At 36.5% G+C, this 25,359-nt stretch overlaps 2 protein-coding genes across 3 annotated transcripts; one reads left to right on the top strand and one right to left on the bottom strand.

The window, feature by feature from the left end:
- Window positions 1–9,067: 9,067 nt before the first annotated feature.
- On the top strand, window positions 9,068–11,853 carry LOC110876464. Its single transcript, XM_022124639.2, has 3 exons — window positions 9,068–9,245; window positions 10,676–10,927; window positions 11,533–11,853. The coding sequence occupies exons 1-3, from the start codon at window positions 9,121–9,123 to the stop codon at window positions 11,621–11,623; spliced, it is 468 nt and encodes a 155-aa protein (XP_021980331.1). The 5' UTR covers window positions 9,068–9,120; the 3' UTR covers window positions 11,624–11,853.
- A 3,070-nt stretch (window positions 11,854–14,923) lies between these two features.
- On the bottom strand, window positions 14,924–24,345 carry LOC110876470 (putative calcium-transporting ATPase 11, plasma membrane-type). 2 transcript variants are annotated; one of them, XM_022124643.2, is made up of 6 exons: window positions 23,970–24,345; window positions 18,553–18,607; window positions 16,351–18,461; window positions 15,902–16,073; window positions 15,496–15,794; window positions 14,924–15,410 (listed from the first exon to the last, which is right to left on the bottom strand). In XM_022124643.2, exons 1-6 carry the CDS (start codon window positions 24,141–24,143, stop codon window positions 15,108–15,110), a joined length of 3,114 nt encoding a protein of 1,037 aa, XP_021980335.1. In that variant the 5' UTR covers window positions 24,144–24,345; the 3' UTR covers window positions 14,924–15,107. The 2 variants fall into 2 exon arrangements, with proteins under 2 accessions (XP_021980335.1, XP_021980339.1); XM_022124647.2 differs by lacking the exon at window positions 23,970–24,345 and adding an exon at window positions 18,856–19,087 and having other exon boundaries at window positions 14,934–15,410.
- Between the last annotated feature and the right edge of the window lie 1,014 nt (window positions 24,346–25,359).

Consider the following 25,359-nt stretch of genomic DNA (forward strand, 5'->3'; position numbering starts at 1 on the left):
ATCCCAAATTGAACGTGAGGTGTTATCATGTTGAAGTAAAATGAATATGTCTTCTTTCACAGCTTGCTGTAGCAGACTAATCATCATCTTTTCTGCTTTATACATGTCTCGTTCTTTGTCTGACAACTCAGAAATTGCTTTGATAACTCCCAAATCAGTACGGAGTCTAACATACTTTTTCTCAATGCATTCCCAAGACCTCAAATGATTAGCTTGAACCCAATTTTCAAATCTATCTTTCCAACCATAATACTCCTCAATGCCCATTAGCTTCGGGGGTTTTTGCAAAGTTCCAGTTTCATTTTCCATGTTCATGCTTTGAGCAATGGCAGCCGGAGTACTCGGAGCAGTAGCAAACGCGTTATAGAATTCCTCTTCCATGATTCGATAACAAGTTTTTCAAAATCAGACACTTTCAAATGAAATCAACCTGAAAACAAACACTCAAACGAAATGATGAGTTCAAACGATATGAGATTTCACACGAAAACAAAACTTTCACGCGAAATGACTCATTCCGTGCGAAATAACCAAGCAAAATGTTGATTTCGTACGAAAACAACTCAAGCTCAGACAAAGCACTGATTTCGCGCGAAATGAAAAAAAATTCACACGAAATGACTGATTTCGTGCGAATCAACCAACTTTCAAACGAAATACTGATTTCGTACGAAATGAACTGACTATTTCGTACGAAATACCTCTCAAATGTGATTTCGTGCGAAATGAAGGGCTTATTTCGTGCGAAATACTGCTGACGTCATCATGTCAATCAGATTTTTGTCCAATTGATCAATTTTTAAGCTGATTTTAGGTCTGAAACTTTCAAGGCTTTGTTAAAACAGTGCTTCGCATATAATATGTGAACTTCAAGTTATTTTGACCATAAAAACTTGTTCAATTTTGAAAAGAAGGTGTAGAAATCAGAAATTGCAACTGAATCGGTATGAACTCTTCCTCCTGAGCTCTGATACCACTTGTAGGATCATTTGCACGACCAAACGAGTCGTTCAGAAGAGTTTTTGCTCAATACGAAAGGCGGAAACAGACGTATCGAGGTGATTCAGCTAGAATATCACTTTAAATGTCTTGTTTTATAGATATAACACGATTACAGATCAGTAGACACGTTGGCAGCACTTCGGTACCGGAATCACGAACGTTACAAATGACAAGGCACCTCCACTATATATAGGGATTTGGTTTCGCACGAAATGACATCTTGCTATTTCGTGCGAAATAGCCAATGGTCATTTCGTACAAAATAGCACTTTGCTATTTCGTGCAAAATCAACTTCCAACATCCAAACCCTATTTTCTCGTACTACGTGCCCTTATCTAACAATTCTATTACAAGACTCGATACAAGACGAAGTCCACAGACGTATGCACCAACAAGAAAATTTTTGGGGAAGGTTTGGAAAAACTTAGAAATTTTTCTAAGTCCTGAAACTTGAAAAATTTCGCAACATTCTATTAAAAATCATCCGTGGCGTCGCGCCACCACCAAATATACATCTGGTGGCGTTACGCCACCATTGGGGGTCACCAAACACACTTTGAACTCTAACTACATGAACCTTTTCACTGAACCCTGCCGTGGCGCTACGCCACAGCCAATACTTTACCCAGTGGCGCAACGCGAGCACATAACAAATCGAATTAAAAACCTTTTTCAATTGCCAGCTATCCCCAAACACCCCAAGTCCCTTTTCATCTTTCCCCACCGCCGAAGCCCTTCACCCCCCATATCTCCTCCGTCATCCACCATTAAACCACCGTAAAACCTCCATTTTCACCGCTTTGTGACCGATTTCCTTCCCCGAACAAAACCCCCGTAAAATATTTACCATCCAGCCGTCATATCAATCCGATTCTGGACCTTCAAATCGCGAAAATTTTCTATTTTTTCTTCCGATTTACAGCTACTCAAGTACGTTTCCTTGAACTCTTCTCTTATGTTCGCTAAATTAAAGTCATTTAGTGAGTCGGGTTAGTTGAGTCGTATGTTTCAAGGGTTCGAGTAAGTTTCTTGAGTCCCTATGTCAGGTTAGTTCAGGTCAGTCGGGTCTTAGGGTTTTCTAGTTCAGGGGAGTCTAGGCAGCCGAGTGGTTAAGTCGTTTTAGATGTCAATTCAGCTCTGTTTGAATCTTTATGTGGTTTGGTGTGTCAAGTTAGCCGAGTCATTATTAGTATGTTCGGTTTTGGTCCTGTTTAGTCGAGTCAGTTACTTAGGTCTTTATGTTGGGTTCTATAGTCTTAGTCCATTTCGAGTCCGTGATTAAATGCATTTGCTCGTATGGTTATTGGTTGCGGATGGTTTTTGGTTTGGGATTTACTAGACGAATATGGTATAATGTCTTGTGAAGCACACGATTTTACTTGCATCTAATACATGGCTTCGTGTAGTGTTGGTTTGGGATGGTGAATGCAAATGAATTTTTAAGCGCGGATTGGACTTCAATGTCATTGTTCGGCACTTTGGCTCTTAATTGGGACAATTAAAAGTGCCGATGGGGGGTAGTGTACATTGAATCTAGTCTAGTGTTTTCGCGTCGTCTTTGTGTCGTTTTAGCATAGTTTTAGTAGTAGTTAGTTTTGTTTGGGTTTACTTGCACGTACAAGTGGTTTAAGCTCGCCCGTACTCAATCTCCATTCAGGCGAGTTTAACTATCACTTAGCAATTGTAAAAAAGTAACCTGTTTGTTTTAGAATTAGCCACGAATGAAATGCTATATGGCTATTCTTTATTTTTTTTCGAAAAAAAATTATAAAAATCCAAAAAAAATATAAAAAATTCAAAAAAAAATTATAAAAATTAAAAATACCAAAAATAGTTTGTTATACTGTCTGCTTGTTTTGTCTTGAATTTATTTGTTTTGCAGGCATGGCTAGTAGTTCTCGCCGAGGTAAAGGGAGAAAGACAGGAGCGGGTCAGTCGGCACCGCAACAGGATCCGCCTGAGCAGGATCCGGTCCCTCAGGAAACACTGATCATCCAAATAGCTGCCGATGATCCGAAACTGAGAAATATCAAGCAACTTATAACTTTATTCCGGATCAGAAAATGCGTGTAGCAGCAAATCACCCGATTCTGAAGTTTGAGCTGAATTCGCCAGAATGGAACAAATATGACAAACTGAAAGATACTGAACTACTTCAGCACTGGGTTATCGATTGGATGTGGTTAAGTGAGATAGGCTCGAAGCAGGAGGTGATTGATCTTTTGGTCAAAGGTTGATTAATGCGTTGGAGTGTATAGAGCCCCAGTATAAGGAGCTGGTGCTAGATTTTCATAGCACCTGGGCGCATAAGGAGGGAAAGTTCGAGTAGGGCATAGCGGTGTCGTTTAGTTTAGGTAGGCAGGTGTCTGAGATGAACATGGCGCGGTTTGCCATAGTTTCGGGGTTGTATACCGAAGAGCAGGTGAAGAGGCCGGAGTTTGTTACTTGCTTGCGGGGTGCTTATACTAAGCCTAGGGATTATGGTGTTGGTGCGACTGAGTTGAAAGAATTTTGGAGTGCGATTTCTGACCATCCGTTCGCGACTACGAACCTGATCACTTCGGTTCGTAATCCGGTTTATAGGTATGTGCTGAATATCTTGTCTACTACACTTGTGGGTCGGAAGTCGGGAGAGAACAAAGCGAACTGGATAGAGTTGCTTATCATGATGTGTAGAGTGCAGAATAGGGAGATGAATCTGGCTACGGTCTTAGCAGATTCTTTTAGTAGAGGTCGTCGAGGTGGTCATCGAGCTGGTTTGGATATGGGCCCTTACATTACTAGGATTGCAACAAATTTGGGGGTGCTTGACAAATATCTCCCCGAATTTTTACACGAGGGGCCCAAGACGGCTACTTTTGGTTTGAAAAAGCTGCAGCAGGCAGGCATAGTGTCATGGCAGGAGCCCTACGGCTGGGAGCCGATCAGGCAGGGTCCGCAGGTGCAGCCGCCGGAAGGACATCCGGCTGAGGATGTCATGATTCAGATTGAGCCCACACACCGACAGCGGCCACCGTACAGACACGAGTTGCCAGCACGTTAGTACCCGAAGAGGCAGCCTCCACCTGAGCCTCTTACTTTGGAGTCACTCTCTGGCTATGTGGAGCAGAGATTTGACAGGCTGGAGCATATGATTGAGGCACTTCAGTTAGGACAGGAGAGGCAGGATGATGCTCTTCGGTATATGATGACCACTCACAGTATGAGGGTCCCGGATTATTTCCAGCCGAGGCAGCAGGAGGGCGCGACTGGTGCTGGTGCGAGAGTTGATTCGGAGCCTCCATTCCAGGTGTTTGGAGAGAGCAGTGGTGCAGCTGGGCAGGAGGAGAGTGATGAGGAGTAGTGTGGGGAAAGCATGAGGATGCAGGAGCAGCAGCTGATTACTATATCTTTTTGTTGATTATTTTTCTTTTATGCTGTTTTTGATCCTCATACTTTGGTCTGTACTGATATTTATACACTTTGAACAGGTTGGTTAGGGAGGTTGGGTTGGTTGATGTCGGAACTGATGAACTACTTATGATTCTGATATATATATATATATATATATATATGATGATATGTTTTGGTAGTTTGTTTGATGATTGATAGGTTGATTTATAGCTGCTTTCGTTCGCGTGTCCGAGGTTAGAGTTGTTTGCTGAGCGCGTTTCGAATTGGAGGGCTTATGTGGAAATGACTAGCACTTTGACAGTCTCACATATCAGCTAAGTCGCTTCCCTTTTTTTGTTGTATTTATTTATTTATTTCGTCGTTAGTTTGTTATTTATTTAGTTGGTTCGTTAGTAGTCTAGTAGTTGTTTTTAGGTAGTTGAGTCGTATTTCCATTCTTGCATTAGGGACAATACAATCTTTAAGTGTGGGGATGGGATACATGTAAATAATCGAGTCTTATATTCAAAAGTACCAAAAAAATTAAAATTTTGAAAAATCCAAAAAAATTGAAAAAATCAGAAAATGTTCTTCGATATGAGAAGTTTGCATATTTAAAACGGAAAATGAAAGAAAAGGTGAATTTTTGCTTGGGTTAAATAATAATAATATGAGATTATAATAAATCGAGCTTGCATCTAGTTAGGGATATGTGGATAGGCCCGGGTTTGGTTTTATGTCCCTTTGAGCTAATATACCTTAATAGTGGTCTGCTAGTGGGTTTTCGCCTAGGAGAAATGGGAAATCAAAACTGCCGATAATAGTATAAGGGGTACCGTTATAAGTTAAAACTATTAGAATTTGTGATCATGCGAAAAATAGAAATAAAATATAGAATAAAAAGTGAGCTAGAAACTAAATGAAAGTAGTGCATTCCTATGTAGTCTGGGCTGGGGATAGCGACTCTACAGCCGGATTACTGCTAGGGTGTGTGAAATCGACCGTGCAAAGAAAAGTAAAAAGTACAGAAGCTTAAGTAATCCGAGTTGGGGATAGCGACTCTACAGTCGGATTGCCTCTTGGTTAGGGAAAGCATCATCAACGCTCATGAAAGAAAAAAAAAAGAGAAAGAGAAAAGTGAAAAAAATGGAAAAAGAAAAAATATTTGCTTGTAAACTCTCTTGGTTTTGATATAAGACGGTTGGGAATTGGTCCAGTGATCGTTCCTTTAGTCCTATAAGCTTGAGGTTGGAGTAGGTGGACCGTAGATTCTAGTGTGAGGCCCTAGGTAGATTGACCGCACTTAAATTAAATTCACATGATAAGGGCTTAGGATTGGATTCGGGTTTAAAGGGAAAGTATATTCGCAATCGCGGCTAACGCAAGCCTTGGTTTTAATAAGATATAAATAATTTTTGACCCAAGTGATTGTTCGTCTCTGATTCCATTGCATAATTCTTTTTGGAGGACGAAAAAAGAGCAAGTGTGGGGATATTTGATGTATTGCAAAATACATCCTTTATTCGTGTATAGTTTGTACAATTTATCGTTATTTATAGTTTTGTTTTAGTTAGAATTACGTGATATTGATTATATTTGCGTTTTCCAGGTCGTGTTACTAAAAGTTGCTGAAAAAGGAGCAAAAACGAGCCTTATTGCTTAAACACCAAGTCCCGGAACTATATGGAAAAATAGTTAGAAATATTTTGAAGATTTTGGGAGTTGGAACTGGAATTTACACGCAAGAGTCTGTGAAAAAACAGTCATGGCGTCGCGCCACGGCTATCCTGAAGATCCGTCGCGTAGCGCTAACAAACAACAAAGAAAATCTGATTTTTGACATGGTGGCGTCGCGCCACCATCTTGGTTCTCACCCGTCGCGCGACGCGACAGGCATGTCTGGCGAAATCTATTTGTTCGATGCTAGGGTTTGATATATAAACACAAGTTAATCGTCATTAACAAGAACTTACGAACTCAAGAACCCTAAGACGAATTTCGGAGCAGATTTCGAGTATTTAGGAGTGCTTTAGCTTGCGGGAATCATTCGGTTGAAGCTTGGAGCATAGGAACGAAGATTGTTCGGGTCTTATCTCCCGGTTTTCTTTATTTTCGTGTTTCAATACTTTTCCGATGAATTCTTGTTTTGAACTTGTTTCGTTTATTTTAGACATCATGTTTAGTGGCTAAAACCTTCGTTACTACCTAGGCAAGATGATAGTTTAATCAAGTTTGGATTTTTAACGGTTTTTATTATTTGTTATGGATTGATCTTTAAAAGTAAATTGTTCTAGAATTTCTGATTTGGTGCGTGTGCGTATTTACTTTTGATTGTTGATTACTTGCTGTTTCACATAGATTTTGTGAATGTCTTTCACATAATAAATTTGTGTTGATTATTCGATTCTTTGCAGGTTCGGGTGATCTTTGGGTAAATCGGCCGATAGCCTTAGAAATAGTAATTAAAATACAATTAGAACTAGGTATTCTGCTTAACTTGTCGCTGAGAGGCTCGAGTTAGTTTTTACGTCTCAGTGCAATATATAGCTAAGACAGGTTTTGAGAGAAGTCGGTTTTAGTTCCCTAATTGCATTTGTGACTAATAAACCAAGTTAGAATCTAGGACTGCCTTAGATTATCGCACTGAGAGGTAGATAGTCGAATTAGGGCACTTTTAGAGTCGTTAGAGGACAGAGAGGAAGTCTAACAATCGGTGTTCACAACAGCCTTGTAGGGTTTCCTAGGTTTCTTCCTGAGAAGGGTCGGAAGTCTTAGCTTGAAATACCTTAGGGTTTAGTATTTTACGATCCCGATTCCATACAACAATAGTACCGTTAGAAATCCATTCGTAGTTAAACTGGATTCAAGCCTAGGTAACCTTAGTTTTTGTTTGTGTCTTAATCTAGTTTTCATTTTAATTTCAATTTTAGGATTTTAGTAAAACCCCCGTTAAAACACAACAATTATTAAGTCGTCTCAGTGTCTAGTCTAAATAAAGTCGTTAACGTAGTTAATTAGAGTCCTTGTGGGTTCGACATCCGGACTTACTTTTCTTTGTTAGAGTCGACCGGTTCACTTGCCGGTGAGTAGTTTAGTCAAGTTAGAGAGTCTAGATTATTATTACTTGAGTCTAAATTTAAGTTTATTTATTTGAACTACTTAATCCACATCAGCAATCATTCCCAAATCCAGTCGTGTTAGATTGATGTGTTTGTTTATAATGTTTGATTGGATTTTAATTTGTTCAACTATTTTATCAGAAAAACACACTCTCAGATTTAACATATTTTAAGAAATTGCTTAGTTGTCTAGTAACAAGTTCAAATTTAAGGAGTCTTAGAAAAACAATTAAAAGTTTACGTAATATATGGTAAAAAGGAAATCAATATTTTGCACTCCAAAAGCCGAATACCCATAAAAAAAGACTATATTGTATACTCTTAATTCATCATCATTCTCATCTCAACGTCACATCATCATCATCTCCTCCTATCAGTCACCTCTATCTCTCAACCTGTGTTATATTCATATCCATAATCAACCATTCAACCTCCACATCCATCATCAACTTAACTTGCAAATGAGGTGGAAAATAATAAGGAAATAAAAGTGGAATGTCTGACTAGTGAGACGAGGGTCACGCTCACCCAAAAGATCATAAGAAACAGAGAGGGGTGCGGTGTTCCCCTCGAGCTCCATGTCGGCGTCCCACATCTCCTCCCAATAGTTTAACACCTAGCCTACATGTTAGAATCGGCTGAATTATTAGACCATGTGTAGTGGTGAACAAATATAATGCCCCCATCATGGGGCATTATCCGACACGTGGCGTCCCAGTCAGCGTTGGGGCATTATAGCAAAAGTGGCGTAGTGGGAATAATGTCCCTTCCAATCATTAAAAAGAATAATAAAAACAAAAACAAAAAAAAACAAAGTATTTATCATTGGCCATACCCCACCTTGGACCCACTCCCATTTGCCACATGCACTCCTATTGGCCCCATGCCCTCCAAGTCAAACCTTTGCCCTCCAAGTCAAACCCCATGCAGCGTTATGATTAAAACGTCGGCCACCACTTTTTCAATTTTTTTTTTAAAATAACGCCCCATGTAATGGGGGGATGGGCGTTATGGGGCGTTTTTTTTCAATTTTTTTTAAAAATCACGCCCCACTACGGATGGTCTTAGAGTTGTAAAGTGAAAATTGTTATCTTATAATTGACTGAGTTAGAATTTAGATGAATATGAGAATTGTTATATTAGAATTGACTAAATGATTATGTAAGCAAGTTATTGAGATGAAAGGTGAGAATTGTTAGGTAGGAAATACAATTTAAAAAATATGTAATAATAGGTTGGATTCGTGTCTTAACAAGTCGTGTTCGTGTCTTAAACATGTCATATGATACGGTAGTAATTTTTTCGTGTCTTAACAGGTTATTTCGTGTAACCTGTTTATTATCAGGTTCGTGTTCGTGTTTGGAAAATCTGACATGATAAGATTTCGTGTCGTATTTGTGTTTACTTGTTTCGGGCTCGTATTTTATCGTGTTCGTGTCTTAACAGATCGGGTTGACCCGATATGCCAGCCCTACAAAATGCCAAGATCTAACACAAAGAATTTACTATATTAACAAAACCTTAAAAGTTCAAGGGCTATATTTGAACCTTAACCAAACACGTATACAACAGAGAGAGAGAGAGAGGGAGAGGGAGAGGGAGAGGGAGAGAGAGAGAGAGAGAGAGATGTCGCTTGTGGATTATGCCTCCTCATCATCAGATGAAGAAGACGAACCAGTCGCTAAACAAGAACCTCGGAACACCCTTAATCTCCAAAAATCACCCCCGGAGAAACCTCAACCTACCAACAAGTAAGTTCATCAATTTATTTCAGTTTCATAAAAAAATGTATAAAATTAGGGTTCTAAGCTCTCAAATGCTGAATATATTATTCAATCATCCAAAAATATCTTAAAATACTGTCCAATGCCTCACCGGATAGATTCAATTTCTGAAACTCAATTCTAATTAGTTAACCGTTAAATTTCGATTTTGATTCAAATAATAATGTTTGTAAATTTGTTGTATTCATGAATATTATAGCTAAAGTTAGGGTTTTAGGTATCCGGATGCTGATCATGTTGTTTAATCATCCTAAAACTTATGAAAAAACTGTGTAATGTACCATCAGATTTAATCAGTTTCTGAAACCTAAATGTTAGTGATCCTTGCAAACTCAATTTTAATCAGTTTCTGAAACCTAAACTGTTAATTTCGATTTTGTTTGGAATCTGGATGTTGATCATATATGAGGAGCTATGTAGTTAATATCCCGATATATCAACCGATATATAAGTGATATATTGGTTATCGGTCCCCTGCCGATATAGCGGTACAAAATATTGGTCAGAATATCGGTACCGATAATATCAACGGTATTGTCCGATATTTGATCGATAAATCACCGATTTTCCTGATATCAGTACCATTCTTCTTATTTCTATCGTTCATTTTTCTTCTTATTGCTGCTATTTGTGTTTTAAGTCTTAATTATTAGTTGTTACAGATAAATGCTAGTGTTTTAAATCTTAGTCAGTTCTTACTTGTTACAATTGTTAGTGTTAAATTGCTATATATATAAATTTAGCACGATATTAAAATTACCGATATCCCACAGCGATAACCGATATCTCAAATATCGATCCTTGACCGATATCCGATATTTTACCGCATTAACTACTTAGATGAGGAGTCTGTATTGTTTTTTGTAAAGTTGTGTTCATGAAGATAATAACCAAAATTAGGGTTGCAAGTTTCCAGATGCCGAATATATTGTTTAGCTATGCTAAAATTCTGAAAAAAAACTGTCTAATGTATCACCAGATTCATTCAGCTTCTGTAATATAAATGTTGGTGATCGTCATATACTCGATTCTGGTCAGTTAAATATAAATTTTGATTCTGTTTCAAATTTATCATAAGCATCTATCTGTTTAAAATGGAGATGTTACTGTTAAATGAGGAGTCTGTATCGTTACTGTGAATTTGTTGTACACTTGTATTCGCGAAGATTATAGCGAAATTTAAGGTTTTATTTGATTCTACTGAAGATGTATAATTATCCGTGTTAGTGAAAAAAGAATAAGAGTTAAGAACACAACGATCTGATATTTTATAAGATCTTAACGAATCTGAACAAGTGAAATTGTTTTAAGAATCCTGCTGTTACTTTGATTAAACACAGCTTTCGATTTGATTGTTTAACATGTTCTTTTTGATGATGATCATTGAGTGTTCTCAGTGTACCCTCGAAATTACCTGATGCATCGATGCTCTTGGATTCGCCATCTCTGCCATCCAATATGAGTGGAACTTATGATCACACGTCTGTAGTTGCAGCTGCAATGGCTCAAAACGCGTCGCGCAAAAGAGATTTGAAAGATTCGACGGCTTCTAATCCTCATGGGAAGATTCCGAGAGGGAATTTGCCTCGCCCAAAGAATGTTCAGAAGACTGCAGGCGGTCTTCTTTGTCCACCTCAGCTTAGCGGAAGGTGAGTTTGTATGCCCTGATATGATTGTCATATAAATTAGTAGAATCTTTATACGAGTAATAGTATACACGTCAATTGTCATTTGCTAGATGTTTAAATTGTTAAGGGAGGTATTTGGATGTGTGTTTTGAACGTGATTATGCGATATTAAATAATCAGGAGCGTATAAGTAGATGTAACAAAACAGGTTGTTGGAGGTAGTGTTTGGATGTACATCTTTGTTTTAAATAGCGCCTCACAAACGCCTCACGCCTTTTAAAACAAAGATGTGCATTGGTTGTCTTCAGATGTAAGAGTTAACTATTCGAGTGTTTGGTGCCTCTGGGTGGGTGTAGCTGAGCTGGGGTTTGGACAGTATACAGATACCTGGTTTCAAGTTTGAGGGAACCTCACATATTGAGATAAATCTTTTGTGGGGCCTAGGGGATACTTGGCCCAATCAATGTAGCGGGCCACTCGGTGACCTCAGTTTATCTCTCAGTACAGGGTTGCCAGGCCGGTTAGGGGTTTTTGGAACTAAACCTTTTAATAAATGATCACTTGAATTTACTTCTATAGAACGATCCTTTTCGACACTTGCCGTTATATCTTCACTTTCGTTACAGGAGCAATGTGGTTACGGAAGATATAAACAAGTTGTTTACGAGAAGAAATGGCTCTGAACCGCCATCTACAAGACCTCCAAGTGAATCTTAGCTTATTTTCTTGTAACTTAGTAACATATGCAAGGATTCATAAGATGGTCAAAATGTTGTTAGGATCTTTAGTGGAAAGTTGAATCATACAATTTGGGGTTGTTAGTGTTTGGATGTTCATCTTTTGCTCTTTAGAGAACGATATAAAAGTCAAAATTGGGGTGGATCATGTATGATGGTTTATTTTGTACTTGATGCCTAACATGTGATGATGTATGCATGTATGATATACGACTAGGGTCGGTAAACACTTTTTTTTCTTTTTCTTTTGACATGTAAGAATACATATAATAATACACTTGGTAAAATTGCAAGAATATAAAGAAGGTACATGTACACAAATACGTATAAATAAAACATAAATACCGACAACAAATATACAAGTAAAACATATATACGGTATACGTATATGTATAAAATACGCAAGTAAATAGTGATGTACTTGAATACACTTATTGAAGTGTACACTCACAAAGAATACCGTACACGTATATTAACGTAAATACGATGTAAAAAAAAAATATTTTAACTATTATATCTAGAAAAGATATACATATATATCTGTGAAACAAATATACACACTCGAACCGAATGTACTTATACATGTGAACGAGGTTCACTAAACTTGAAAATATATATATGAAGAATATATATTATTACACTTACCGAACGTCTACCGTGCGTGGCACAGAGATGCTAATGGGCTAGGCCCACTCACATCGTGTGGATCACGAAGATTCAATTGGGCTAGGCTCATTCTCACCTGTGCAAGGCACAAAGACTCTCATGGGATAGGCCCACTTATGCTCGTGCGAGACACAAAGACTCACGAAGGGCGAGGCCCGTTCGTACACATTATGAATGCAAAATATATATATAAGAAGAATGTATATATTAAAAGCAAACGCACGAAACAAATGCCAACATATTAAAATACATAAAGGTTCCAAATATATAACAAATACAAACTTAATAACGTTCAAGATGAGCAACGCATACACGGTCTAGTAGAGACCTAAGTGTCTAATGAGTTAGAACACTTGTAGGTTAACTCACGCCGTTGGAACACCTTTAGCTAGCAGACTCTTTTGGACGCAATATTTTTATTTTATAACTCTTGGGGGGGGGGGGGCAATACATGTCACTATGGTATGGTTAAGCTATGGAATGAAACATTTGGATCATGTGCGAATAGGGTCTCTCTTAAGCGTCATTAATCTTGTATAAGACCAAGGAACAAAAGGGGTAGATCTATCGGGTACGGGCGAGCCCCACTCATGGGTCCGTGTGTGGCCGCATGGAGTGCTTTTGTTGTCCCCGCCGGGTGGACCAATACTAAATCGTCAACGGGTTGAGTGCTTCCTATGTTGTCACACATATTAATGTCCTTGCAAAACATTAATGATCATCGTTTTCATAGATGCTTTACATACCGGTTTTTCTATACTTGAACTTTCAAATGTTTTTAAGATTCATTTGATGCGAATTCAAAACACATGAATTCACCAACTTTTGTTGACGTTTTAAACTTACATGTATTTCAGGAAACTATAGGGATCTTGGCGCGTTTGGTTGACGAAGATTTTGGTTGTCAAACTGGCGATGTCATCCGTTTATGAAGGATTTGGTCCAAATGTCTCATCTTCGATGAGACATAGGATGCAAAGCCTTTGCATTTTCAAACTTTATTTTGAACAAGTCTCTTTTGTAAGACTTATTAACTTGGGCTATCTTTTACTTTGGAACAACTATGACTTGTACTCACTTTTAACTTATGTGGAATGGATGAACATCGTGATTTTTATTCATATAGTTTGTTTAGTTATATCGTATGCAATAAAAACCGATCTAGTTCACACCGTGCGCTTCCGCCTATGAGCGGGTGTGACACCAGTACCCTTTCATGATTCACACTCGCGAATTCTTTAAGTATTTGTTTGTAATAGCCAATAACCTTACAATCACCTTGTAATATTTTGTAAGTGATATAAACTTGAAAATTTTGTACTTTGATTTATTAAAAGTTTGATTTCTAATTCCACACATTATTTTCTATCATAGTTGAAATCAATTGTCATTTAAGTTAAAGATTGTTTATCTCGGATCAACAAGTTGTAAATAGTTATGAAATTTAATAAATACATACTAAAAAGTTGCATAAGTTAATTAATTGCAAAACATAATTGAACTTAACTAGTATTAAGCACCCCCCCCCCCCCCGCGTTGCGGCGGGGGCGTAAAACCATGCCAAATAGTATCAATGTCATACCACCGCGAGCGACCATCAACACTGAATTTGCGTCGTGTTAATACGGAGCAATTAGACCAAAACGTAAAACATAGAAAATAATAACCAAGTCGATTGAGGACACGCATGTTATAACAAACTTGTCAAACGAGAAAAAATAGACGACGTAAAAACGTTGAAACACACACGCACGTTGCGTCGTGTTAACTCGGAAAACTTAGAACGAAACATAAAAACGTTGAACCACACAAAAAAACTTTACCCCGTGTTGACTGGCGAAATTTAGAATGAAGCATAAAACGAAAAATTTGCAAAAGATGAAAGATATAGGGGACCAAAGTTAAATGTAAAAGGGTTGTAAGGTTAAATTGTAAAAGATGAAAAGTTTTGGGTTAAAAGTAAAAATTCAATTAGTTTTTGGTTAAAAGTAACTAATCAAAAACTTTAGGACTAAAGGTAAAATACTCAAATAATTTTGAAAAACTCCCAAAACTTTAGATACAACCCTTCTATGCACATACATGTTAGTAATTTATAATATTGAAATGGCAAAATATTTGTTGAATTGTATTATTTTAAAATTTTGATACAAGACTTCATCAAAACTTTTTTGTAAGATTTAAAAATCAGGCCAGTTAAGGGTGACAAATTCTGACACAAAACAAAAATAATCTGGTTTTGTATTAGCATATCTACGCCGTTTAAAAATCAGGCCGTATCTGGGTTGACATATTTAACCTGTTTTGGTAATCGCGTCCAACCACCAACCTTTTTAGTTAAACATGCTGACCCACTAACCTTTATGACCCATTTACCCCATTTTTTTACAACACACCAACCTGAATAACACGTTTACAACTTGATTATTACTTGCCAACCTGTTTAGCAGGTTATGTATGGGTTACACAAGTTTGAGTGGGTGCGATTTAAGGTTGATGTTACTTACATGTTACATGAATAGAAATATGGGTCGTGTTTGGGTTGAATTATTCAACCCGTAACCCATCACGTTGCACAAACATTTTTTGGGTGGTGTTAAGGAAGCTCCATAAATCAAGAAAAATGACAAACTTAAAATACCATAAACAATTAGCAACAAATCAAAGTAACACGGTTCTCACCTCCAATGCAAAATTTAAAAAATAATCCCCAAATCATTCTATCTACTCTCCCTTTGACATGAAGGTTTTTAAAAAATTGTAACCAAACCTCACAAAGAATGAATAGAATGATAACCTTAAGCCAAATCTGGACCCCTTGGAAGTGGTTCGTAGCCATCGTGACCATGGTGTGCGGAAGACTCAACCGGGATGTATTTCAGGATGGCTCCAACCGGCAGGCTAACGGCACCCATCAGAATGCTAGCCAACCACAGGCTCCCACTTAGCGGAACCGTGGATGCAAATGTGCCTAACAGTTCAACTATGATAACTTGGAATGTGACAGTACACACCATCACTATCATGAACACCCAACTGTCAAACATTCCTTTCGCCACATTTATTTTCTCCATGTCGCGACTGTTTATTTCATTAAATACCTGAAAAAAAAACACGTATAAAAAGAAAATGGCTAGACAAACTTTCATCACCTTAAAAAAAACTACATGAAGTAAATGTGGGTACCTGGCAGAACACAAAGGTATTAAAGATCATTGTGTTAAGAACAGCGGTAGAATCTGGACCGTTGAGATTAAGAAGACGTTTCCCATTAAACTGGAGAATACCAAGAACAATAAGTTGATATATACTTTGACCAATGATATTACGCCACATAACCTTTGTAATAAAGTTGACATCCCGCCCAATTGGCGGTCTTTTCATTAAACCATCATGAGGTGGTTCTGTAGCTAAAGCTAAAGCACCAAGTGTGTCCATAATCATGTTCACCCAAAGCAATTGAACAGCAGTTAGTGGAGCAGACCCTGAAAGATTACATCATAAATTCACAATAAATAACGGGTCACGCTAAACGTATATAAATAATATTAATTTGAAAATACTGGTATTTTATAGAGTGAAGGAACCTGACCTGATGTGCATGCAGAAACAAAATTGGTCATGAGTGCAACCACATTAACTGTCAACTGGAATTGCACAAACTTTTGGATGTTAATGTAAACCGAACGGCCCCATCTAGCAACGACTACTATCGTCTTGAAATTGTCGTCCATAATTACCACATCCGCGTTTTCTTTTGCAACCTATGAATGATATAGGAACAGATAGATTTAATAGGGGGTGTGAATTTACCACACGACAATAACAAAACACGGAATTCGTGTGTTTGGGTTTATTATAAGCGGGTTCGGGTTGAGCCTGTAAACATGTCTAGCTAAACAGGTTGGGTTCGGGTAATCAGGTTGACCTGGCAGGTTCATGGGTGGACTTGTTTAACCTTTTTAATTTATTATTGTTATGATTATTATTATTATTACTATTATTATTATTTAGAAAGATGAATATATATCAGACACAAACCTCAGTTCCAGCAATACCCATGGCTAGTCCGATATCAGCTTCGTGCAAAGCAGGTGCATCATTAGTCCCATCACCCGTAACAGCCACAACTTCCTTTAACTCATTCCTTAAAAACGTAACTAATTTATGTTTATCAAGAGGTAATGATCTTGCCATCACTTGAATTCTAGGCACAATATCCTTCAACTGTTCATCGCTTTTTTCTCTAAACTCCGGCCCCTCAATAGCCAAACCGTCTGCCGTCAATATCCCACATTCTTTAGCAATAGCTTTAGCAGTATTAATATTATCACCCGTCACCATCCTAACCATAATCCCCGCATCCAAACAAGTCTTAACCGCCTCTTTAACCCCGGGCCTCACCGGATCCTTAATTCCAACCACCGCAATTACAGTGTAATTACTCTCGGGAATATCGTTACTACTACTATCTTGATTATCACTGGTAGAACCGGTTTCGAGATCCTTAAAAGCCAAACATATTGTTCTAAGAGCTTCACACGCAAAACCGTTAATCACATCTGTTATAGCTTTCCTTTGTTTATCAGACATTTGTACGATCTCTCCGTCTTCGTTTATAATCTTGTCACACATGTTTAATATAATTTCAGACGCGCCTTTGCAGAACGCTCGCAACTTTCCGTTGGAAAGAGCGACTAAAACCGACATCTTTTTCTTAACGGAATTAAAAGGCTCGACTTTAACAATCTTCACATTCTTGGTTTCTTGATTGTAATTGTTCTGGAAAAGTAATCCAAATTCTAACAATGCGGTTTCTGTCGGTGAACCGATTATGTTCGTCTTTCCGGTATCGTCCTTTACGATCTCGGAATTAGTGTTTAAGAACACCGCTTGTAAAAGAACGGTTAAAACCTTCTCGGAGATTGAAGATTTGAGTTTTTCTTTACTTTTAATTTCTTTCGTGTCGCCAGCGACCCATAATCGGGTCACAACCATATGATTTGTGGTCAAAGTTCCGGTTTTGTCAGTACAAATACAGGTGGCTGAACCCATTGTTTCACATGCGGAAAGATGTCTCACAAGTGCACGATCGTTCATTAGTTTCTTCATCGCGAAAGCCAAACTTAATGTAACCGCTAACGGCAGCCCTTCAGGAACCGCAACTACTAGTATAGTAACCGCGATAGCGAAATAATTCAAAAGTGCCAAACCATCGTTCATAGACCATTTTAACAATTCATTACTAATGTATTTCGTAAGTATAAGCCGTGCGGTCAACACCAAAAAAGTCAACACTGCAAAAGCCAGCCCGATTTTTCCAATAATTGTAGCGACCCCGTTTAGCTTCACTTGTAACGGTGTCTCGTCATCCCCGCCTTCACTTAATGTCACCATTAATCTTCCCCATTCAGTTTTCATTCCGACAGACGTAACCAACATTTTACCTGACCCGTCTTGAACTTTAGTACCCGATAACAGAAACGGTTTCTTTTTGTCTATGTTCACCGGTTCACTTTCACCGGATAAACTTGATTCATCGATCGTTAAACTATATCCGTCGATAAATATCCCGTCTGCAGGCACTTGATCTCCGATTGAAAGATGAACGATATCCCCGACAACCAAATCATAAATCGAAACCTTTTTTCTCGTCCCGTCACGCGTGACTTGAATGATTATGTTTTTCTTTTCTTTATCCAAATCTTTAAACTGCAACGACTGTTTATAGTCGCTAACCGCGGTAACCACCACGACCAAAAGTATGCATAAAATGATCCCCAACCCATCGTACATACCTTTCGGCCACCCTTCGGTGGCAATCCCAACACCAACGGAGATCACAGCACATACCATGAGAATGATCAACGTCATGTCTTGTAACGCGTCCCATATAAACATCCATAATGGTCTCTGAGGCTTTTCAACAAACTGATTATACCCAAAGATTTGTTGTCGTTTCGATATATCACTTGAAAGAACACCATCCCGTAACGAAACTTTGATCTTTCTTGCAAGTCCTTGAAGCCCACCATGGAAATCATAAGTTTTCGTATTGTGGGAACGAACTATGTAAGCAAGATCCTCGGGTTCTATGTCGTAACCCGCTTGGACAACTTCTTCAGAGAGCTTACGCTCGGTTCTGTTAGCAGCTGTACTAACCCAACACAAAAGTTGAGAACGAAAACAATACATGTATACAAATCCGATACTTTTATAACAATGTTTGAATTCGAGCCGTACCATCAATGAACTGCAATGCTGCTTTCTGCACGTACAACGCGATCCGTATCTTCTCCTGATACACAAAACCCATTAAGAAGAAACACACTGGAAACATTCAATGAATTTACATTATGGAAAAGTAATAGTGAAAGCCTCCAAATGCATATGTTCCAAACTGATGGCTTGTTGAATGAGTTAAATAAGTCATAAGTCAACATGAACAAACAAGGCAAATAGAGGAATGCTAATATAGACTAATTCTAACTTCTCTGTGACATTTTCTCGAACACTTGGTGTGCAAGATTTTTATTCAAAACTCACCTTTAAAACATTGAAATCATTGCATATACAGACATCCATGAATGTATAATGACACCTTGTTCAAGTATAGAAATACCCAGAAAGTAATTGCATATGAAAAAGGCTTACAATTGATGAACATATTAACAGTTTTGTTGACCATTATTATGTGTTTTCAGTTACAAAAGTTTGGTAGATTAAATATGCTAATTAATTTGTTGAGTTCAAGAAACACAAAGGGGGTGTTGGATTATATTTGTTGAAGATTATTGTTTGAACATAAAATAAAATTATCTTTTCTGAAAAACCTTGACGAATCCAAGCAGATAAAAAATTTGAAGGGTGTTTATTATGTACTTAAAAAAGATAATTACTAAATATTTTTTAATGATTTTTTAACAAAATCTAAATTATGTAGAGATAATTTACTTTTGACTAAATTGGCAAAATCGTCCTAAGGTTTGGGCACGTTTGTCATTTTTCATCCATAACAATTTTTTTTGTACCATATAGTCCTTCACTTTTAAGATTTTTTGCCATTTTCATCCAAATGTCTAATTTGCTTTATTTTTTCTATAAAACATTTGGATAAAAATGACAAAAAATCCAAAATCTCATAGACGATTTTGGCAAAACAGTCAAACATTTGGATAAAAATGGCAAAAAATCACAAAAGTGAAGGACCATATGGTAAAAAAAAAAATTGTTTTGAATGAAAATGACAAAAAGCCAAAACCTCAGGGACGATTTTGGCAATTTACTCTTTAGTTTTTTAATACAATTAATGTGAGGATCACCCTGGTAAATGGATAACCTTTCGCGCGAAGAATGGAACATGGTAATCTGGCTCACCCAAAAAGAAGAAAATCCATAACTAGATCAGAACAAAATTGTTTTGAGCAACAATCCAACTTATGACTTCCTATTCAAAAAATTCAAAAAGTCATGGGCTACCACTCTACCTGAAAGCTTGGTAGTAGAAATAAGAGTTAAATACTTAAATGTCATTTTAATCCATGTGTTTGGATTATTTTGTTAGTTTAGTCTAAATGTTTTATTTTTCACCTGTGGGTCCAAAAGGTTTCACTGTTGCCATTTTAGTCCACTAGGTTAACTTTATCCATTTTTTCTGTTAACGAGAACGACAATTCGGTCATTTTAAATGTAATTCTATTAATTAGAAGGGCAATTCGGCCATATAAAATGACCGAATTGTCTTTCTCGTTAACATAAATAATGGATGAAGTTAACCCAATGGACTAAAATGACAATGGTGAAACCTTTTTGGACCCACATGCGAACTTTGGACTAAACTGACAAAATTATCCAAACCATATGGATTAAAATGACATTTAACTCTTATTTCTACTACCAAGTTTTAGGTAGAGTGGTAGCCCATGACTTTTTGAATAGGAAGTCATAAGTTGGATTGTCGCTCAAAACATTTTGTTCTGGATCTAGTTAGGGATTAAAATGGGATTTAACTCTAGAAATAATTTAGGTTTGATAGAAAAATGGATGATAAAAGAAGAGTTTGATTTGGAAAAAAAAACAGAAAGGATTAACGAAATATATGAATACACTTATCATCAGAATAATATGTTTGTTTAGGATAATTATTTATTTATTGGACAATGTCAACAATGATTATAACAATTCAGCAATGAAGAAAAGTATTCATTTTTGAATTATAGTATCTATCCTCTAGGATTCACAAACAAGAATCAAGAAAAATATTCAAGTTTACACTTCAACACAAAAGTAGTTCTCATGGTGGAAATAATAACATACTTGAATATGTTACAAAATCATATCCAAAAGTCAGATAATTGGGTTGATACATAATTTGATACCTTGAACATTCTAGGTATCTATTACATATTTCAGGTGATTATCCTTTTTATTTTTTAAACTCAAATGGGTTGAAATTGTTGTATTTTTAAAATTGGTGAAATTTAGATAAATTCAACCACACTTAAAAGGGTGTTTGGGACTGAGTTGGAAATGACTTATTGACTTATTAAGTTTTCAAGAAACCAATAAGTTAAAAAAGTGTTTGGCTTCGATAAAAGTCCTTTTCGTTATGGCTTTTTGAAAATAAGTAAAAAGTTGTTTTCTCAAAGGCACAAAAAAATGGATTTTTAAATAGATTTTTGGCTTATTGAACATAAAATTAGCAATCTAACCAACATGGAAACTTACTAAATCCTTTTTTTGTAATTTTATTTTTCTCACCATAAAATCTAATTCAAACACTTTTTAAACTTCTTTTAAAAAAGTTATAAGTTAATAAGCATTTTTTACTAAAAGCACTTTTAGAGTTAAATAAGCAAATTCCAAACACATTTTAAAAAAATAATGTAATTGTGGAACTCTTATAAACTAGGATCAACCGTTAGGTGAATTGCCGCTAGATAAATTTTATGAAGGAGACAATTTCGTTCAAGCCAAATTTAGGGATAGCAAAAAAAAGTCTGAGATCGGCAGCAAAACCCAAACATTTTATCATTTGTATTCATGTGCGAGACTAGCTACAACATTAATTATAGATTTTCACGGGGTTAGGATGAGTATGATATTGGGTGATGGTTGTCGAATTACCCGAAACCAATCGCAGACCTGTTTAGTTGCATCAAAGTCGAATAATGTTGATCTATTATGTAATCTTAAAAATATAATAACTAGTTTATTAAAGTTGTTAGAAAGTTGAAATTATTAAAAGTGTAGTTGAATGTTTTGTATTGGGGTTTGAGATGAGTTTAAGATTTCTCATAATGAAACCTAAACGGGTAATTGTTTACTACATAAGGTCATTATAAATGCGTACCCTAGATAATGTGGGAAACCCACACACCGAAGGGATATGAGTAATAATCACCCAACATACATGAGACACTGCATTATAATCAAATATGAGACTCATATTATCAAATCTCGAGGCGTTAGATTTTAAAGTTTGGTTGAATATATACTAGTTACGATTTATGATTTATGATTATGAAGTATATAGGGATATATATATGAAATTATCCAAAAGAGTGATGTTTGAAGTAACGTCCGCTTACGATATGCGCATATATGTATATATGTGTGGGCCCTCGAGGAGTAAAAGTGAAAGTGCAATAATTTTAACGTTATTTTACTAAATTCATGAATATAATGTTAAAAAGCGAGGTGCGGATGCATCGTGTGACGGCGTTGATAGCTGAAGGACAAGGGGGTACCTGCACTAATCGACTTTTGTCCAAATTGTTGAGTGTTATATGCCTTATTGATAGAGTCTCACTGTAAGCAGACTCTCTATTCCTATGGGGTAGAGGTAAGACTGTCTACATCTTACTCTCTTTAGATATTACCTTACCTTATCTTTGCTATTGATGAGATATAATATGTTTGTTATAGGTCAAAACCAAATTATAACATAATATTTCAGCTATCAAATTCCCCTTTACTTTAAAGGGTGAATCAATCGTCATCTCTAAGGATGGAGGGTATAGAGTTCGGTGAGTGGGTGATTGAGGGGGAGTCACTGATCGGTGATCACCCCCACTTGTTTGAGTCACTGAAATTTTGAATGTTTTCGGTGTATATTCACCGATGCGGGAAGAGGAGGGAAGGAGGAGGGAGGGAGGTTTAATGGTCGGTCCCAACCCCTTTCAACCAATCACAATTTTTTTTTAACCTACTCAAACACCCTAGAGTGATTAACCATACCTCTTGATTGAGTGCAAAATGGGGGAGTGGACTGGAGAGTTGACATGGCATAATATTATTGGGTAAGATTTCGCTTAATCACCCTAAAGTGATTAAACCATACCCTCCATCCTAAGAATGTTTCGTTTTTTTAATTTGATTTAATTGGTTAGCCATCAAAATTAATTTTGAGCTCCAACTTCAACATAACAATCAATAACTTGGACCCTATTTTGTTTAATTTTCAGCCTAGCATTCATGACTCCGTGGATAATACTATCACAAGGATTTATTCAAAGCTAATAGGTTACTTGGTAACACTTATGTTAATATTCAATTTTTTTATGGGACTTTAAAAACATAACAATTAGTTTTATTGACACTTCTATTAATTCTAGATTTAGTAAGACATTTTTTATAATCTAATATCTTTCTTGTTATCTTGTAGGCTAATGATATTAGATTTGTTAAAAGTTTCACACTGAGTTTTGTTTGTTACTATATATATATGTATATATATAAATTAGAAATCAATTATGGAAAAGATAGAGAAGCTTATATGTTATTTATTATATGACCATATGTTACGGCTTGCTGTCGTGTTTAGCACGTATGGCACATGGTTGTTAGACTAACGTAATGCTACTTTTCTCAATTTCAAACTAGAAAAAGTCTATGAAATTACATAACATTACAAATTAGGGGTTTTCCGTAAACCCACATTGTGTTGAAAACCGTAAAATCACGTATAGATAGAGCTTTGATAAACTAGGTAAAATTAAAAGAAAAAATGATTTATTTCTTTCTCGTCAGTTGTCACCTTTCTTTGGTTTTTATCTCCATGTCCTAAGTTAAAGAAAAAAAACTACAAAAATACGCAAATATACATGTGAACATATTACATGTGCACACATTGAAAAAAAAAACTATAAACACCATATTTTCTAACGTAAATCGTATACATATTGATACCTACATAGACATTCAAGTCAATTTATATAATAAATAAAACATATTTAAAACTGTCCTCGTAGTTTCTAACATATTAGTGGTTCCGAAAGAACGTGTGTGTATAAATTTGCTAAATATATGGAACCAAATACGAGAACCTACATAGTAGAAAAACCAAAAAAAAAAAAAAAATCAAACAAAACAAAATAAAATAAAATAACCAAACCTGTCATTAGTGTTTTACCCTCAAACCGTAACTTCCTTCTATGTTGCCAACGATTCTACTTTTTGTTTGATCAATGTACTTTTTATAGATTTGATTTTAGAATTTGTGAGATACTAGAAATAAAACGTACTGTGTGCATTAAGTATATGTATATGATCGAAACACACATATTGAGTTATTGATTAATTCAGATCATATAACAAATGATAAAATCTGAAAACCATATATTCAAACAGATAAAAAAAAAAAAAAACTAGGATCAAACCTGGATCTTCCTTCGTTTCTTTTCGGCCGCAGCGCGTTTGGCGAGATCCGCGACCATACGAAACCTCCTACGTGGGTTCTTGACGAGCCACACAGCCGACCGCCATTTCTTCAAGGCTTCTTCGGTCGGGTTCTTGGGCTCAACCTCAAAGTTCTCCTTAAGATAACTTTCCATGATCCTCTATGGTGTCTTAGTGAATCTAACCAACATGAGAATTGATGATGTTTGTGAATTATGGGAATGTGTGTCAGTTGGTTTGGTTTCAAGGAGATCTTCAAACCTTATGATTCGTGAAAACTAGAAGTGGTGGTAGGCTACTAATGCTTCCTTGACCTTTTCTCCATTTCTTTTCTTAAATTACGCCCCAAATGTTTCCTCATATTGCAATGTGTATAACTGTCAACTAAAGGTAAGAGTAGGGATGGGTAAAAAAACCAAGATGGAAAACCGATTGAATAACCGTTTTTTATTTTTATAAGGTTATTTAAGGTATTAAAACTCAACTGAGAAAGGGTGTTAATAGTTCCTTCTTAGACCGTGCGTAATGGGCATTATAAGGACGTAAAGAGGCTTGATAACACCTCCGACACCGCTCTCTGGGTGTTATAGGGTTATGATGAGGGAGAGGCGAATCTAGTATAACACTATATGTGGTGTAAAATGCCCCGCCCCTTACTCCCTTAGGGGGAGTAATCATTACGGATATACTTAGGCTATATGATGTGGGATAAAGCCCCCTATCATGCCATGTAAGCGAGAGTCTTTATTGTTAATTGTACGGTGTGGAATAAAACCTATGTTAACCATAAAAAAAAAACGAAATTATAAAAAGAAAAGAAATCTGATTGGTTTGGGTCTAACTTTGTTCCCTTTAATGCTCGCCAAGGGTCCGGTGGGAGTAGCCATAGAGCCCCTAGATGGCAGAAGATTGGGGCGTTGACCCACACCGTGCGATCTTAGTGCTGTTCGGTGGGTACAATGTGACATGAACCTGAATACTAACAAACCCGGAAATTATGTCAAACATATGAACTTTAATACAATACAAAAATTCGTCAGTTAACAAAAACACGATCCGGTTAACCCAATATTTTTGGCATATTAATATTTTAAGTTGGCATTTTACAACAAAAATACAATTTCATATAAAAAAGTACATTTTAAGAGCTAGGATCAAATACAATAAGAAATTATGTGCAAAGCGTACGAAGTGAAGAGAAGAAAGAAGGCAATGACATTTTGGTAAATATTAAATTACACTGTTAAGAAGATTATTATTTTTTTGAATGGATTACGCAAATTATTACACTACAATAAAAATAAAGTACCGTAATTATTATTACTTAGTTACGTAATTAAAATTAAGGTATTACACTTTGTTGAAGCGTGC

Source organism: Helianthus annuus, chromosome 1, assembly GCF_002127325.2.
Source record: "Helianthus annuus cultivar XRQ/B chromosome 1, HanXRQr2.0-SUNRISE, whole genome shotgun sequence".
In the NCBI taxonomy this organism is placed as follows: Eukaryota; Viridiplantae; Streptophyta; class Magnoliopsida; order Asterales; family Asteraceae; genus Helianthus; species Helianthus annuus.

Bases quoted from the DNA above. Each gene is read 5' to 3' on its own strand.
- LOC110876464 (XM_022124639.2), top strand. From the start codon at position 9,121: ATGTCGCTTGTGGATTATGCCTCCTCATCATCAGATGAAGAAGACGAA. The intron at 9,246-10,675 runs GTAAGTTCATCA...GAGTGTTCTCAG, and splicing joins AAACCTCAACCTACCAACAA to TGTACCCTCGAAATTACCTG. The intron at 10,928-11,532 runs GTGAGTTTGTAT...CTTTCGTTACAG, and splicing joins CCACCTCAGCTTAGCGGAAG to GAGCAATGTGGTTACGGAAG.
- LOC110876470 (XM_022124643.2), bottom strand. From the start codon at position 24,143: ATGGAAAGTTATCTTAAGGAGAACTTTGAGGTTGAGCCCAAGAACCCG. The intron at 18,608-23,969 runs GTTTGATCCTAG...TTTGTGTATCAG, and splicing joins AGAAACGAAGGAAGATCCAG to GAGAAGATACGGATCGCGTT. The intron at 16,074-16,350 runs GTTTGTGTCTGA...TATCATTCATAG, and splicing joins TGGGTATTGCTGGAACTGAG to GTTGCAAAAGAAAACGCGGA.